Below are 15211 nucleotides of genomic sequence, written 5' to 3' on the forward strand. Positions count from 1 at the left end.
AGAGACATGAAGAAGAGGGGACACATGTTGATGTAGAAGAGACAGGAAAAGTGGATTTTGCCTAATAGGTGACCTTTAAGGGTACGATTTGACTTTTGTTCCTACGGTAGCTTGTTCTCCTTGTCGTCTATGCAAAATGTATTCAAATGTTGTAACTTCAGCAATCCTTTATTCTTTTTAAATATGTCATCATCATGTTGCCACAAGTCCACGGTACTGGTATGGTTACACCCAAAACACAAGCGGGACTTTCTATTCCGGATACAGCATTTTTTACGTCAGATGTGGGTTCAAAGAGCAAGCCATTACATCCTGAGTCTGGGCTCTCCGGGTGCCCTTCAAGTTATATATATATTATTATTATTAGTATTAGGAGTGGCCTTTAAGCTCACCTGCTGCTCAAACAGCATGGTGTTGATGGCCTGGCGGCAGGGCAGGATCATCATGGGGAATCCGACGGCCACAGACATCATGAAGCCGACGCGGATCATCTCCGTCACCAGGTTGGACGGGAAGTTCATCAGCACGTTGCCAGCGATTTCGTCGGTGAAACTAACGTATCCGAAGAAACCCACCTGGTTCACAGAGAGGTGGAAGGAATCAATGAAAAAAAGGAGGACATACATACGTAGTTGGACTTGTTTTTTAGAACTGGGTTCATGTTCAATTTTACAACAGATACAAATGCATCAGTGACACTGGCAACAGTCAATGTGCCAGTGGAGGTAGGGTTTAAGTGCATTTCCACTCACAGTGATGTAGAAGATGGTGACTACGTTGAGGGACGAGGTGACGATGGTGCTCATGCGTTTGACGGAGGGCTCGTCCAGGCTGTCGTAGGTTGGCAGCACCTGCCTGTGAGAGACAAGCAGCCCAACAAAAACACTGCGCATGCTGCCAAACACACAAAACCACACTGGTGCTGCTCTCGTGCATTCATGTGCCGTCTGGATTATCAGATTAAACTGTGAGCTGTGGGGAGCGCCACTTCTAAATCTAGCAGAGAAGTAGACCCATGCATGTATGTATGTGTCATTTCTAGCACATTATGAAAGTCTACTTCCTTTCAATTTGAAAGTGGGAACTGCTCTGTAGATATTTTTATTGAGTAGCCATATAGAAGCCCATTTGTTCCACTCAATCATCAAATGATACACGTCTCTGCGAAGTGAGTTTTTTTACACATCAAAATAAGATGTGTCTACTAAGCTCTGTTTTGGTTGCAGATGTGTTTGTTGATGAGTGTATTTCACTACCAACTTCTGCAAAATGTGATTTGTAACTGCAAAAATGGGCACGTTTTTTACAGCGAGACGTCATTTAAACCCATGTATCTATTTTCAAGTACGGACATCTGACAAGCACATGAATGCAACAAGATTTCAACATGTGGAATATGTTACAAATAATGAACATATTGCAAATATGAATGACAAACAATTACTACTGTTTTAAGTGCAGTTGATGGATGTACTATTGTCATGGCAGTGGTGGTGAAGAATGTAGAAGTGTTTAATACATACGACCGTGTGTGTGTGACAGAATGGGTGACAGTAGTCGAGACTGCCTGTCTGTAAACACAGGTACCTGTCGCCCTGTCATTTTCTGTCTGTTGTAATAAGAGCGGGTGGGGCGTGGAGGGGGACTGTCAACATTCATTTTACAGGATGTATTCATGAAAGCGAGATCCTGCAGGGTTTTAGAGCAATATTGACTTCCCTGGCACACTCATATCCTCTCTCCCTTTCCTTTATATATCGAATAAAGGAAGATACATAGAGAAAAATGAGGGAAAGAGATACAGTAACTTGCTGTCTCTTGTTCTCTCTTCACACACTCTGCGTCTATGAGCCAACACTGTCCCGTGCTGCTTTTTCTCAACACTTGTTAAATCCGGAAACCAGTAAATCTTATCGCCAAGGTTAAGGAAAACTGCATATTATAAGTAGGATATAAAGCATCCAACAGTCTCTGCTCAGATGCTTTAACGCTGCCCTTAAATGGAGGAAATATGACGGCGCAGGTCTTCAAAACGAACGTGGGAAAGTGTGTTAGGAGGGCTCGAGTGTGTGCTGTAGCTAATATCATTACCTCGGAGTTGAAAGCATGCTGACAGTAGCATCACAGAGGGATATTTCCGCTGCACATGTTTTTCTTACGTCCCTCTATTATGAGCTAACTGCTCCTCGCCATCCAAACCGCGGCGCCAAAAACACAACAGGGCCAGCTCCCGTCCCGTCATAATGGTGATGTTAAATAATGTTTTAACTGAAAGTAAACACATTTCATGAATGTAATAAAAATCCAATGTGCTGAGAGCTGTTTAATCAGCCTGTGAATACATCAGTGTGTCTGTAAGATGGCGGTGGTCCAATGTGTTGATTAGTGGTTTGGCTTTAGCTGCCTGCCGCCGAAACGGAGCGCTCGCTTCGCTCAGGCCAAAAAATCCCCGTGCCAAATATCACTCAGCGCTGCTAGAGGGAACACAAAGCGCACATGCGTAAACACACACTTTCTTCCTCCTCTGACATGAGCACACCTCAAATGGTATGTTGGCGTTGTGCGATAAGTCTCGAGTCTACGGTCACCCACTCCAGCCACTTACCTCATTCTCTCTCACACAAACAGACCCAAACATCTGGCCCCTAATGACCTCGCCATAACACTCGTCATAACACTCCCTGCATCCTTCCCCAGCTCTGCATTCAAATCACAGATAAGACTTCCACCTCCCATTAGACCTTCACAGGTTACTCTCTCACCCACTCAACTCACTGCAAACACTAAAGCGCAGAGGACAGGACAGAGCATGCAGATGATGAAAATGGATAAATGAATGATTTTGGTGACTCAGCGATGATTAAACTGAAAGTAGTGACAGGTAGTGGTGACATCTGCATTCACTGCAGGGCAAGTTAAAGGGGCCCTATTCTGCTCATTTGCACACAAAGATGATCTGTGGAAAGGACATTAGCAATAAGCAGTCTCCCTTTGCAAATACAAATCCTACAACAACTATAAATTGTTAGGAATGATGAAAGTCAAATTATGTAAGATTGTATTCACTGTTTAAAGTCAGGAATAAGACCGTGGAAAAAAGCCCACGTTTTAGCATCTAGTTGATATTTGGATTACGTTCAAATGTTCCCCTATTCTGAAGCCTCTCGAATCTCGTTTGTGATTAGTTTTTATGACATGGTCCTGTGCAGCTGGGGGGGGGGGGAGGAGTACTTACGACTGACAGGCGAAGGCCATCCCACAGATGGGGAGACAGCGAAACACCCCCTCCCAGTGCACCATATTGACCTGCACTAGCCACCAGCCGCTGAGCACCCCGTGTTTGAACGAGGACAGCACCACCTGAGGGGGAAGGAGGGGGGGAGGGGAAGGGGGTTACAGCCCGAACCAAATGAAGACAGGTTGGGGAAGAGGAGGAGGAGGAGGAGGAGGAGGAGGAGGAGGAGGAGGGGCCGCACCCATGCTGACGCCTCACAGACAGATAATGAAAGTAATCAATGAGAAGAGAGAAAGAAGGACATGACAAGAAACCCCATACTGATACAAAAAAACCTGTCATGGCTGAGAACATTTAAGGTAATGTAATGAATCAAAGGGGAAATCATATATCTGATCAAAATAAAAGGGCAATCCAGACAAAAACGGCCCCACAGGTTTTCGATCAGCATGCGTTTCTTACGTCTTGCTCCTTTAATTACCGGATAAAGTCCAAAAAGGACAGAACAATCCAAAACCCTCCACCCGCCCACACCTAGGCTGCTCATCCTGGGCGTGGGGCGGCCAAGACGAAACTCTGAGGTCAACACACTCCTCGGCCTTATTACTAATGCCACCAGAAAACACACACACCAACACAGACACACTCTCACAGAGCTCGAATGGCTCAGACCAAACCCGATTTAAGAAAGGTGAAAAATGGGGATGAGAGGATTTGGCGGAAGGTTCAGGTAGGTGGGAGGAGGCGTTTAAGGATGCAGGGCCCACATCTGGCTCCCTTCACTCTCCGACCCCCCCCCCCTGGCTGCGCTTACGTTGTTGGTTTGGTTTCCGTTAGGGATGCTCCGATCGCTAATTTCGGGGCTGATCGCCGGAATCAGTATCGGCCGATACCGATCGCGTGGGCGGGGCCTAAATGGAAGATTTAATCATCACTTTAAATCTTCCATTTAAAGTGATGTTTAAACTCAGTTAATGGGGCTCATTCACTGGAGCTTCCACAAACAACAATCAACTTAATTATTACATTCAAATGATGTACATTATTCAAGTTTACATTAACTTTGAATAATAACACGGGAGAAATGAGCGGAAGCGCTCTCTTTTCCTCTCTCCCCCTCTCTCTCTCTCTCTCTCCTGACAGCCTGTCAGTATCTCATGCAGCTCACTGATCTAGTAATGAGTGACCCGACAGTGAAGAATAAATATATTTATAATAACTAGTTTAGCTTGTTCCAGAGGTAGATCAAATAGCTAAGTGTGTTAGGTCTAACTCTTGTGTGTTTCGTTCCGCTTACCGGTCCGGCGGGCGGAGCTGCAGGATTTCTGCTTCACACACGTTGCATTCCGCTATTTTACTGTCTTTTTCGGACACCTTAAAATAATGCCAGACCGGTGAAGCCATTTTGGCGAGCTTGTTTTGCCGCACACAGAGAAAAGTGTCATGTATTTCACGTCATGCGATCGGCTCTCGCGATCGGCATGTTTAGAGAGCACCGATCGATCGGTAGAGAGTGAGTATCGGCCGATCTCGATCGGTGACCGATCGATCGGAGCATCCCTAGTTTCCGTGGTTTACTTACGGGTGACAGCAGAAGGTTGTGGCGATAATGGGCAGGCACTGAATGACGCCGTTCAAGCGCCACAGGTGAACCCGCTCCACCCAGGAGCCTGAGATTATGCCGTAGCGCAGAGACGACAACACTATCTACAGCGGGAAGCATCAGAAAACAGCGAAGGGACAGAGGGGGAGCAAACAAAGGGTGCAGAGGAGGAGAGGAAGTAGTGGAGGAGAGTAAAAGGGGTGCAAATGAGCAGGAAAGGAGAAACCAAGAGTAGGATGAAAGGAGGGAAGGAAAGGAGATACATCACTGTTAGAGGGTTAGGGGTCTGGACTGGGCCACACACCACACCATCGCTCCAGGTTACCGCCATGCTACGGAGCTACTCATCACACAGAGAGACTGTGGACAGAAGTGAGATCTGTGGAGGCAGCAATACGGCACACACACACATAAACTCTGTGTGTGTTTAAAGAGAAAACGGGCCGAATCACAGGAGGCAGAAATCTCCTGCTGGAAGACAAACTCTTTAGGATGTTTCAGCGCTCGAACATACGAAGGGAGAATCCATTAGGACTCTGAGAGACCTTTGTGTTTAGTGTTGATTCATGCAAACAGTGGAGTATTGGACGTTCTGTTGGAAAAAAGTTACACTAACTGCTACTCTAGTGTAGGGCTGTGCAATTAATCGTATTTTAATCGCAATTACGATTTTGGCCTGCCACAATTACGAAAACAACATCATCGCAAAAAACGATTATTTTGCTTTGCTAGGTTGTGACAGTGCACCACAACATATTTGATCTCATTTATTTTAGTCTAATTTATTTTTTAAATATGTTTAGTAGCTTGTGGAAGTGCGCTCCAAAATATTTGTTGATCTTGTTTATTGGTATTTATTATTTTTGATATTATTTATTTAAATGTAAATATATCATTTATTTTTGTATTGGTTTTTCAGTTGAATTCTACGTTCAGGGTAATCAGCAGTTAAACATATACTGTTCAAATTATTATTTGTATTTGTTTTAAAGTTCAATAAATGGATGTTTTCAAAGTCAATGAATAATCGTATTTAATAATCGTGATATCAATTATTGACAAATAATCGTGATTATGATTTTTGCCATAATCGCACAGCCCTACTCTAGTGGCTTATGAGTACATTTCCCTGTGTAGTAAGAGTAAGAATATGTTTAGTTTTTTATATATTTTAGCCATGTAGCTTATTGAGGCTAAGCTACATGGCTAAAAATGTGACTAATGCGAGTCCTCAACCTTGAATATTCAAGTTTTTCTACATTCCTGTTGTAGCTTTGTCTAAATAATAACTAAGGTAAACCTCAGAAATATTTCAGCAGCTGCTATAGGGGCTTTGCTGCTCAATGCTGATAGGCTGAGGCAGAAAGGTATGTACAAATGGAAATGTTGTTCTGACTTAGGATAGGAGACTTACCGTCTTATAGAGAGGGGAAGTCCCTTCCTTTCCGGGGGACCTCCATTGGACCTTATTTCGGAAAAAGTATGTATTGAAGTCAATGGGGAGAGAAAGATTATCTTTCGATCCCGTTTGAATTGTGCCACGAATTAGTAACACTTTTTTTGTGTGAAACGCTGAATGAACTACATCTCCCGTCTCGCACCAACACCAAGATGGCCGTCACGTTGAAACATTTCACTTCTTCTTTCAGAACGAGGCGGAAAGTATTAAGAGAGGTGAAAATCACTCCAAGTCTGGGCACGTTGAGAGCTGTACATACACACAAGGGGAGTTTGTCGGTTCCGTAAGAGCCAGCATGCAGGACCGGGACTCTGGGATTTGTAGTCTTTCTAGTTGCGTATTTTTCATAGTCTTATATTTCAACAGTTTTACGACAAAATGTGACTTTTTTTACATGGAAATTATTTGTTAAGATTGACAAACATCATATGTGTAATTCGTGGCACAATTCAAACGGGATCGAAAGATAATCTTTCTCTCTCCATTGACTTCAATACATAATTTTTCCGAAATAAGGTCCCATGGGTCGGAAGTAGATGGGCGGGACTTCGCCTCTCTATATGTTAAATGCTGTATAGCTTGCAACAAAGGAGCAAAGATAATTCCCTTGAAGTGATGATGATTTAGTGGAGTTGACTGTGTGACCTCCATTTCCTTTGCACTAACAGAGCTTTAAAATGTCTCTAGTGGCCGTTTCCAAGCATGTCTCGGTCCCAGGGGAAAGCCTCTGAATCAGCAGAGCAGCAATGGTTTTCTGCCTGATGTGATTCAGTGTGAATTTTCTCTTTAAAAAAAAGGAGCAAGAAAACATCGTGTCGATACGGAAGAAGTTCTATACAATGGAGCAGAAACGGAACAAGGACCGTAGAGACAAAATAATATTATCCAAACAATATCCTGAAAATTAAACAAGTTAGAACACAGAGAAAAAGTCAATGAACTGTGTTACAATTACAGGTTGTGAAGGCATCTAAAGTATTTCTATTTGTTATGTCAGTGAGGAAGTACTTTAGAAAAACACATAACGTAAAAAACATCTTAAACATTTTTAAAATGCTGTAAGAAAACTGTCCTTCATTTCTATAAATAAGACAAGTAAATAGATCCTTTACCATAAGTCCAGGTTTTTATCCACTGTTCTTATAAATGTCGTATATAGAGTGCCACGGTGACGCGTCCTAAAACCCGGAAGTAAGTTAGCATGTTACCACTTCCGGTTCCTTCGCCAAAAAGCAATGGGATCTCTCCGTAGGGTTTTGGAAAATATCTGGAAATCAGGTCTGTGGTTGAAACACGTTGAAGAGACGGATCACGTTTTGCTCTACGACATTAAACACAGTGACCCCGCTGGTGATTTCTGAAGAGTTGACGTGTCTGAAAAACGATGGTTGTTACCAAGTGGCTGAATAGGACTACAGAAGTTGTCGAGGCCGTTTTACGTCATTACGCCGAACACGTAAACACTCCTCTAAGTTTGTTTGCCCTGTTCTGCTTGAAAGCAAGTCCCTGCCTCCTGCAGACTGTTCAAACAAACGCTTCAACTTGTACCATTTAGAATCTGTTTGAATATGGATCTTAAGTTGGCGTGACGTTGAAGCAGCGACCCTGCTGTAGTTCCTTTATAGCATAACGTTAGCATTTTGCTTCTGGCGACTAGATTTATGATTTGAAAATGATGAAAGTAGGATAGACATGTGGAGATTATCCGGCTGAACGAAACGTGATCCGTCTCTTAAATGTGTCTCAACCACAGACCTTATTCCCAGCTATTTTCCAAAGCCCTACGGAGAGATTGCATTGGTTTTTGACGAAGGAACCGGAAGGAGTTTACTTCCGGGTTTTAGGACGCGTCACTGTGGCACTCTATTCTTAACAGATTTCTTATCTAATTTGTGTTTAATATTTGTACACCTTGATCATTTTTAGCTGCAGTAGGAATCACTTAAATAATCGCCTTCTTTCTGTCCAGCAGATTTCAGGTCATGCACTTTATGATTAACTTTATATGACTTTTCTTTTAATGTTTAGTTGAACAATTCATATCTTAGACTGCACTGTAACTGTTATCCATGTATTTTTTCTTTTAATGTTTATTTTATTATCTTTTCTTTTTAATGACTGATTTTAAAAGCCATTTTCTTAATGTCTTTCATTTTTTGTAAAGCACTTTGAATTGCCTTGTGTTGAAAAGTGCTATATAAATAAACTTGCCTTGCCTTAATAAAAGCATTTTATCTTTTACGAGGGCTCCTCTCTCTAACTGTCAAGCTTTGAAACCAAAGTCTATTTCCACTGCAGTGTGTTAGATGCCTCGCTGTGTAGCTGTGTGTGTGTGTGTTGTCGGGCTTACCGTGAACATGAAGAAGGTGTAGAACATGAGCGCCATGGCGGAGAAGGACTGGATGGAAGACATCATGTTCCTCTGCAGACTCAGAGGGAGGACAATGAACAGAGACACGGCGAACAGCAGCAGGACGCGGAAACTGCCCGTCACCTTTAGAGGACAGAGTCACATGACAGTGTTCACACTTTAAAGGTCACCTATTATGCAAAATCCACTTTTTCATGTCTCTTCTTCATCAACATGTGTCCCCTCTTCTTCATGTCTCTTCTACATCAACATGTGTCCCCTCTTCTTCATGTCTCTTCTACATCAACATGTGTCCCCTCTTCTTCATGTCTCTTCTTCATCAACATGTGTCCCCTCTTCTTCATGTCTCTTCTACATCAACATGTGTCCCCTCTTCTTCATGTCTCTTCTACATCAACATGTGTCCCCTCTTCTTCATGTCTCTTCTACATCAACATGTGTCCCCTCTTCTTCATGTCTCTTCTTCATCAACATGTGTCCCCTCTTCTTCATGTCTCTTCTACATCAACATGTGTCCCCTCTTCTTCATGTCTCTTCTACATCAACATGTGTCCCCTCTTCTTCATGTCTCTTCTACATCAACATGTGTCCCCTCTTCTTCATGTCTCTTCTACATCAACATGTGTCCCCTCTTCTTCATGTCTCTTCTACATCACCATGTGTCCCCTCTTCTTCATGTCTCTTCTACATCAACATGTGTCCCCTCTTCTTCATGTCTCTTCTACATCAACATGTGTCCCCTCTTCTTCATGTCTCTTCTACATCAACATGTGTCCCCTCTTCTTCATGTCTCTTCTACATCAACATGTGTCCCCTCTTCCTCATGTCTCTTCTACATCAACATGTGTCCCCTCTTCTTCATGTCTCTTCTACATCAACATGTGTCCCCTCTTCTTCATGTCTCTTCTACATCAACATGTGTCCCCTCTTCTTCATGTCTCTTCTACATCACCATGTGTCCCCTCTTCTTCATGTCTCTTCTACATCACCATGTGTCCCCTCTTCTTCATGTCTCTTCTACATCAGCATGTGTCCCCTCTTCTTCATGTCTCTTCTACATCAGCATGTGTCCCCTCTTCTTCATGTCTCTTCTACATCAACATGTGTCCCCTCTTCTTCATGTCTCTTCTACATCAACATGTGTCCTCTCTTCTTCATGTCTCTTCTACATCAACATGTGTCCCCTCTTCTTCATGTCTCTTCTACATCAACATGTGTCCCCTCTTCTTCATGTCTCTTCTACATCAACATGTGCCCCCCCCCCTCTGTGGAAAGAGACTCTGAAAGTTTCAGGAACAAAGATTCTCTCTCTTTTCGTCCTGATCCATTTCTATAAAAACCTGTCTGAAAATGAGCTGATCAGATTTTGGCCACTTAATGATGTCATAACGATGTTTTGTCTTGTGTAACCATTAGCCAATCAGCAACCAAGGTAACCCCCCCCCCCCCCACCGTATCACCTGAATCTCCTCCTAGAGCACCATTGTGTTCTTTGTAACCAAATGTCTCTCAGAGGGGCGTGGGGAGGGGCTCCTTATTTTCATCTAAAGTAACAGACAGAGAATCAGCACTTTGGAAACAGGGCTGAAACAGAGGGGATTATGGGTAATGCTGCAATGATCTGTTTGGTGTTTGGAGCCAAACACTTCACAGACATGCTTTATATATATCTGAGACCTATAACATATTGATGAAAAACTGTATAATCGGGGACCTTTAAAGAGAAAACTCAAGACCCACGTTTTCAATTTGGTTTTTAATTATATTCAATGTATTCTTGTTTTATCCAATTATAGATGTCTGTGTTTTTAATAATCACAAATGTATTAGTCTGATTATGGCCTGGGGGGGTTGTTGTATTTTTCATTTTGTTTACTTTTTGGTATGTGAAGCACTTTGTTTATAAAAAATGCTATAAAAATAAAGTTGGATTAATTGAATGATTAGTCACCAATCATACAACAGTGTTTCTCGAATAGACTTCCTCCCAGAGTATCTATGTTTAGTTGGTTGAATAACCTCAATCGTATCAACTACAGTTTTACCTGATTATTGGAATACTTAACTTGAGATATAACCATTTCTTCATCTGTTACTCATACCGTATTACAAAATGATCGGACAAAACTTGTTTCATCTGTAAGTCCTCCATGGTGAAGGAAGAATTCGGAAATGATCCGTCTAAAAAACGGTTTACAAACTCTCCCATAACTCGTCCAGTATAAGTCTCATTGCTCATGCTTATTATTTCACAAACACAAGCATTTGTACTTAACTTAAAGATTTAAGACAGTCTCACGCTTGGAAGAGGGGTGCATGTGTGGCCCCTTAAACAGTCCCCATTCATTTCCACTCATCAAGCCTATGGTCCGTTTTTCAATTCTTTGTTTACAGTAGGGGCAAAAACAATGTTTTTCCAGAATCAGATGTAACACAATGGGTCAGTAATTGATACACAAATGATTGTTTTGCAGGGGAAGTATTCCTTTCAAAATAAAGTGAATGAAAACACAGAAGAAAGCAGTGGATATGTCTAAAGATTAAGAGATAAATAAAGCAAATAAAGATCTCAAACCTGTAAACCCAACAGCTGAGCGAAGAAATTCGAGCCCAGGTCAGCTATCACGACGTAGAAGGCAATGCAGGTGCCCAACATCAAACCGATCATGCTGCAGGAGGACGAGAGAAATCTAAATTATTATCAGCGTTTATTGTTTTGGGAATAAAACCACTTTATTTGTATATGTCTATGATCATTTTCTATAGAAGATCAAGCCGTGATAAACACTTTAAAAAGAGCTTAATGAGTACTGAATAAGTAATAAGACTTGCCTCAGCTCCACCACAGTTTTTCCTGGTTTCCCGTAAGCATGGAAGGCTGCAGAGAAGGGAGGGACGTCAGCGTGAACAACATGTGGACAAACAGATGGCCGTGTCGGGAAATTATCATAGGCATAAGCTTTTCTGTAAATCGAGCTTCACTTTCTGTTGCTCACTCAATCTGCCTGTTCATTCACAACCGCTTTTGTTGCTACGGCTACAGCAAATTCAACATTTACACGAGTTTAAACTCACCAAGTCCTGCGTAGGTCCGTCTTTTGGTGTTGCTTGCTGTGTTTACCAGAAACATGCAGGACTTGTGGGTCATCCACGAACAGAAGAACAACAGGAGGGTTCCCAGAACAATCCCACACTGTAAGAGAGGAAGGAGGGAGAGTTATCACACAGCAGACACACATTGATTATCCTAAAATCTGGTAATCTTATTTAAAGGTAGGGTAGGTAAGAATGGAGAAACCAGCTCGAATTTGAAAGTACTCCAACACACACGAACGCACACATGACCAATGAGGGCACGAGATAAGTTTGTGCACAGATGAAGGCTGACAGGCAGGTAGGCCATCCAGTTACTTTAGCCGGGCCGGCTCAGATCATTGGTCGTGCTTTTTACAGCGCCACGGCTTCCACAGATGACTTGTTTTTTAATGGATTTATTGTCAAAGCATTTCATGTATTCATTGCTATCGGGATGTTAAGAGCATTCCATGGAATATAACAAAAAGTGTTTCTGAAGTGAATTACCTACCCCACCTTTAAATGAGAAAATAATGTCCTCAAATCGAATAAGCATTTGTTTTAGAGTGACTATGATTACATCGTTATGCTCTGGCTTGGATTCAAACTGGCAACCTACTTCTAAATGTCTAAATATATACTTAATTTAGTACCAGGAGGACTAAATGAAGTATAACTATAACACCAGGAGGAAACACATTTGTCAGCTGTAAATGAAAAATACTAAAAACTTAAAAGGTCAATGGATTTTTTGTTAACCTTTGTACACACTTCATTATTATAAAAACAATGGATAGCTTGTCCATGTGCAGGATGTCCCACAACATTACATATTGAGAAATGATACGTATGTGTTGTTTTTTTACAAATCTATAGCAGAAACACAACAATTTGATCTGTGAAAAAAAACATTATGATGGCAAGAGCAATCCATTTTATTTTTTTCAATCAATCCATTTTTAATTGCCATTTTGTAGAAGAACATTCTTCATTGACAGAGAGGGACATTGCATTTTTCCAAGTTGTTTTAAGGCCTTTGAAAGAACTGCCACCCCTAACCCTTATCTTCTTTGTTCCTTCTGCACACAAACACTCTACAAATATTGAATTTGCATACACACGGAGGTGAGGAGGCAGGTAGTGAGTGAAACACTTGGCAGCAAACAGTTTCCATGAGAACATACTGTGATAACAAGGATACTTCATAAATTATATTTTTGATGACAATGTGACTTTATGAATACCCTCTCTATTTTATTTTTCCAAAGAGTGATTGGAGGTTAACATTGTGCTCTACAGTGTTTTACAAAAGGGTACTTCAGCAGAGCTTTTGAGGCACAGCAGTTTTAAACAAGTGTGCCAACAAACTAAGATAATGTGTTTAAATGATTTAATGGTGAGAGTTAAAAGAGTCTTGATGAAGTCTGAGAACAGATGGAGATGATGTTAATGTTCAACCAAGCATCCACTTATCTTATGAAGAAGTCGCTAGGAGATTAAATTAGCACAGTCATTCATGAAGTACATTTCCCATCACACTCATATCCTCGTAGAAGAAGAACGCGTAACCCACCAAGGTCAACATGAAGCATACTGTCATCAATGTCAAGCTAACGTTTGCAATGTTGAAAGCACTTTGTAGAAATGTTTATTCATAGCTTTGTGGTTTTTTTGGGAGGTTTTAGTTCCTGATTCTGTTCAATTTTGTTGTGTGTTACTGAAAGTAGTTTTACATAGCCACGTCAAGACCAACAACTTTAAGAGAGAAATGTTGTAATGTTTTCTAAAATATTCTCCATTCAAAAAAGCTAAATATATTGTTTTCAGCTTAAAAACTATAGCTGTTTTATATTGTATTAAACTGAATCTCTTTGGATGCTGGACTGACATAACAAGACATTAAAAGACATAGCCTTGGACTTTGAACTGAGATGTTATGGACCCAGTGTTTAATCAAGAGAATATAGTCAGAGGATTAATCAGTAATGAAAACTGCTGTTGAATGCAGCTGTTTAAATGGCCCAATAGAATAGAATGCAGTTAATAAAAGCTCTGAATGACAAACTCCCACATTCATACTGCTTACATGTTAATTCAACAATGTTGGCTAAAAAAAACTATATAAAAATGACATTAGCTAATCTGTATAAAGAAACATATGTTGCGGGACATATAGTGCTACTTTGCTCAGTGTCAGAATGTAGTAAAGTGCTTCAGTTCACTTTTCACGTACTAGTACTCGAGTACTTTGGTGGCGTAAAAGTACACTATTTACCTCTGAATTGTAGTGTCTGTCTGTTTACCTATGTAAAAAGCTAAAAATAAGGGGTCTTGCTGCACAGTAACTAATATGTAATATAAAAGTAGTAAAGTCAAAAGTACAACATTTGCCTTCAAAATGTAGTCAAGTTAAAGTATAAAGATACATACATTGAAGTAAAGTACAAGTATCTCAAGTACAGTACTTTAGTAAATGTACTTAGTTACCTTACTGCTTTTACTTAAGAATTCAAACGCAGTACTTCTTCCAGCTGTGCTTTTTACTGAAGTAAAGAAACTGAGACCCCTCTCCCGCCAATGTAAACAGCTAAAAGAGGGGGTCCTGCTTGGCGGAGGGGTTTTGCCGAAGCACCTGTAAACTTCCGCAGGTGAACCCACCTGTTTGAAGCAGAAGGGCATGGTGAGCACACTGACTCCCACGATGCTGTTCACCACGTTCATGATGAGACCCCAGTTAGACGCCGTCATGTTGACCCGCTTGTTGACCGCTCCTCCGTGGGTGAGTGAATCTCAGAAGACACGGAGACAGTGGCTCATTGAAGGCAAAGCTGGGGACTAAAATCAGGGTGTGTGTTTTTACAATGACGTGGCGCTCTAGGCGGAAAAAAACACACACACACAACACGAGTTAAACATTTGGCACACCTTCAAATGTTGTCCTTATCATGACAAGGACACACAAGGACCGTTAGTGACTTCAGTGTTTCATTCGTAAGTTAGTTAACTTTTAGCTCGAAAGCTAACGGTCGGTAACCATTAGTAACGTCATAGTTTTATTGGTAAATTAGGTCAACTCACCTTTAAAAGTAACTCGTCCTTACGCCATTATCTGTATTTTCCACCCATTAAACCACCATGTACCATTGTAAAAAGAAATCCTCTTTGTGTAAATATAAGCAGGTTAATTGAAACTCGGTAAAAAAGAAAATAATGACAAATCCAGCCTGGCTGTATTTTTTGTGAACGCGTATCCAGGAAGTAGAGATATAGTCAAGGAAGTGAGAAAGAGAACACAACAGATGGTTTCATTACTGTGGAAATACTCAGGCGCCCACTAGTGGTCACACTGCAGTACTGAAAGTCGTGCTTATTGGACATGAGACTTAGAAGTAAACTGATAAATAAATATGTCTATGAAAAAATCCTGAACAAAAAATTAGGCAATAAATAAACAAGCAAATGTAAATA

General features: G+C 41.3%; 1 protein-coding gene across 1 annotated transcript in view; it reads right to left on the reverse strand.

The window, feature by feature from the left end:
* Positions 1-15010, reverse strand: part of slc38a10 (solute carrier family 38 member 10) — a 29574-nt gene extending 14564 nt beyond the window's left edge. Inside the window, 9 exon segments of the mRNA XM_034214807.1 lie at positions 393-575; positions 753-855; positions 4818-4942; positions 8648-8791; positions 11244-11337; positions 11501-11546; positions 11744-11861; positions 14402-14617; positions 14822-15010. Coding sequence (XP_034070698.1) covers positions 393-575; positions 753-855; positions 4818-4942; positions 8648-8791; positions 11244-11337; positions 11501-11546; positions 11744-11861; positions 14402-14491 — 903 coding nt within the window. The 5' untranslated portion in view covers positions 14492-14617; positions 14822-15010.
* Between the last annotated feature and the right edge of the window lie 201 nt (positions 15011-15211).

This window comes from Gymnodraco acuticeps, unplaced genomic scaffold (assembly GCF_902827175.1).
Source record: "Gymnodraco acuticeps unplaced genomic scaffold, fGymAcu1.1, whole genome shotgun sequence".
Lineage (NCBI taxonomy): Eukaryota > Metazoa > Chordata > Actinopteri > Perciformes > Bathydraconidae > Gymnodraco > Gymnodraco acuticeps.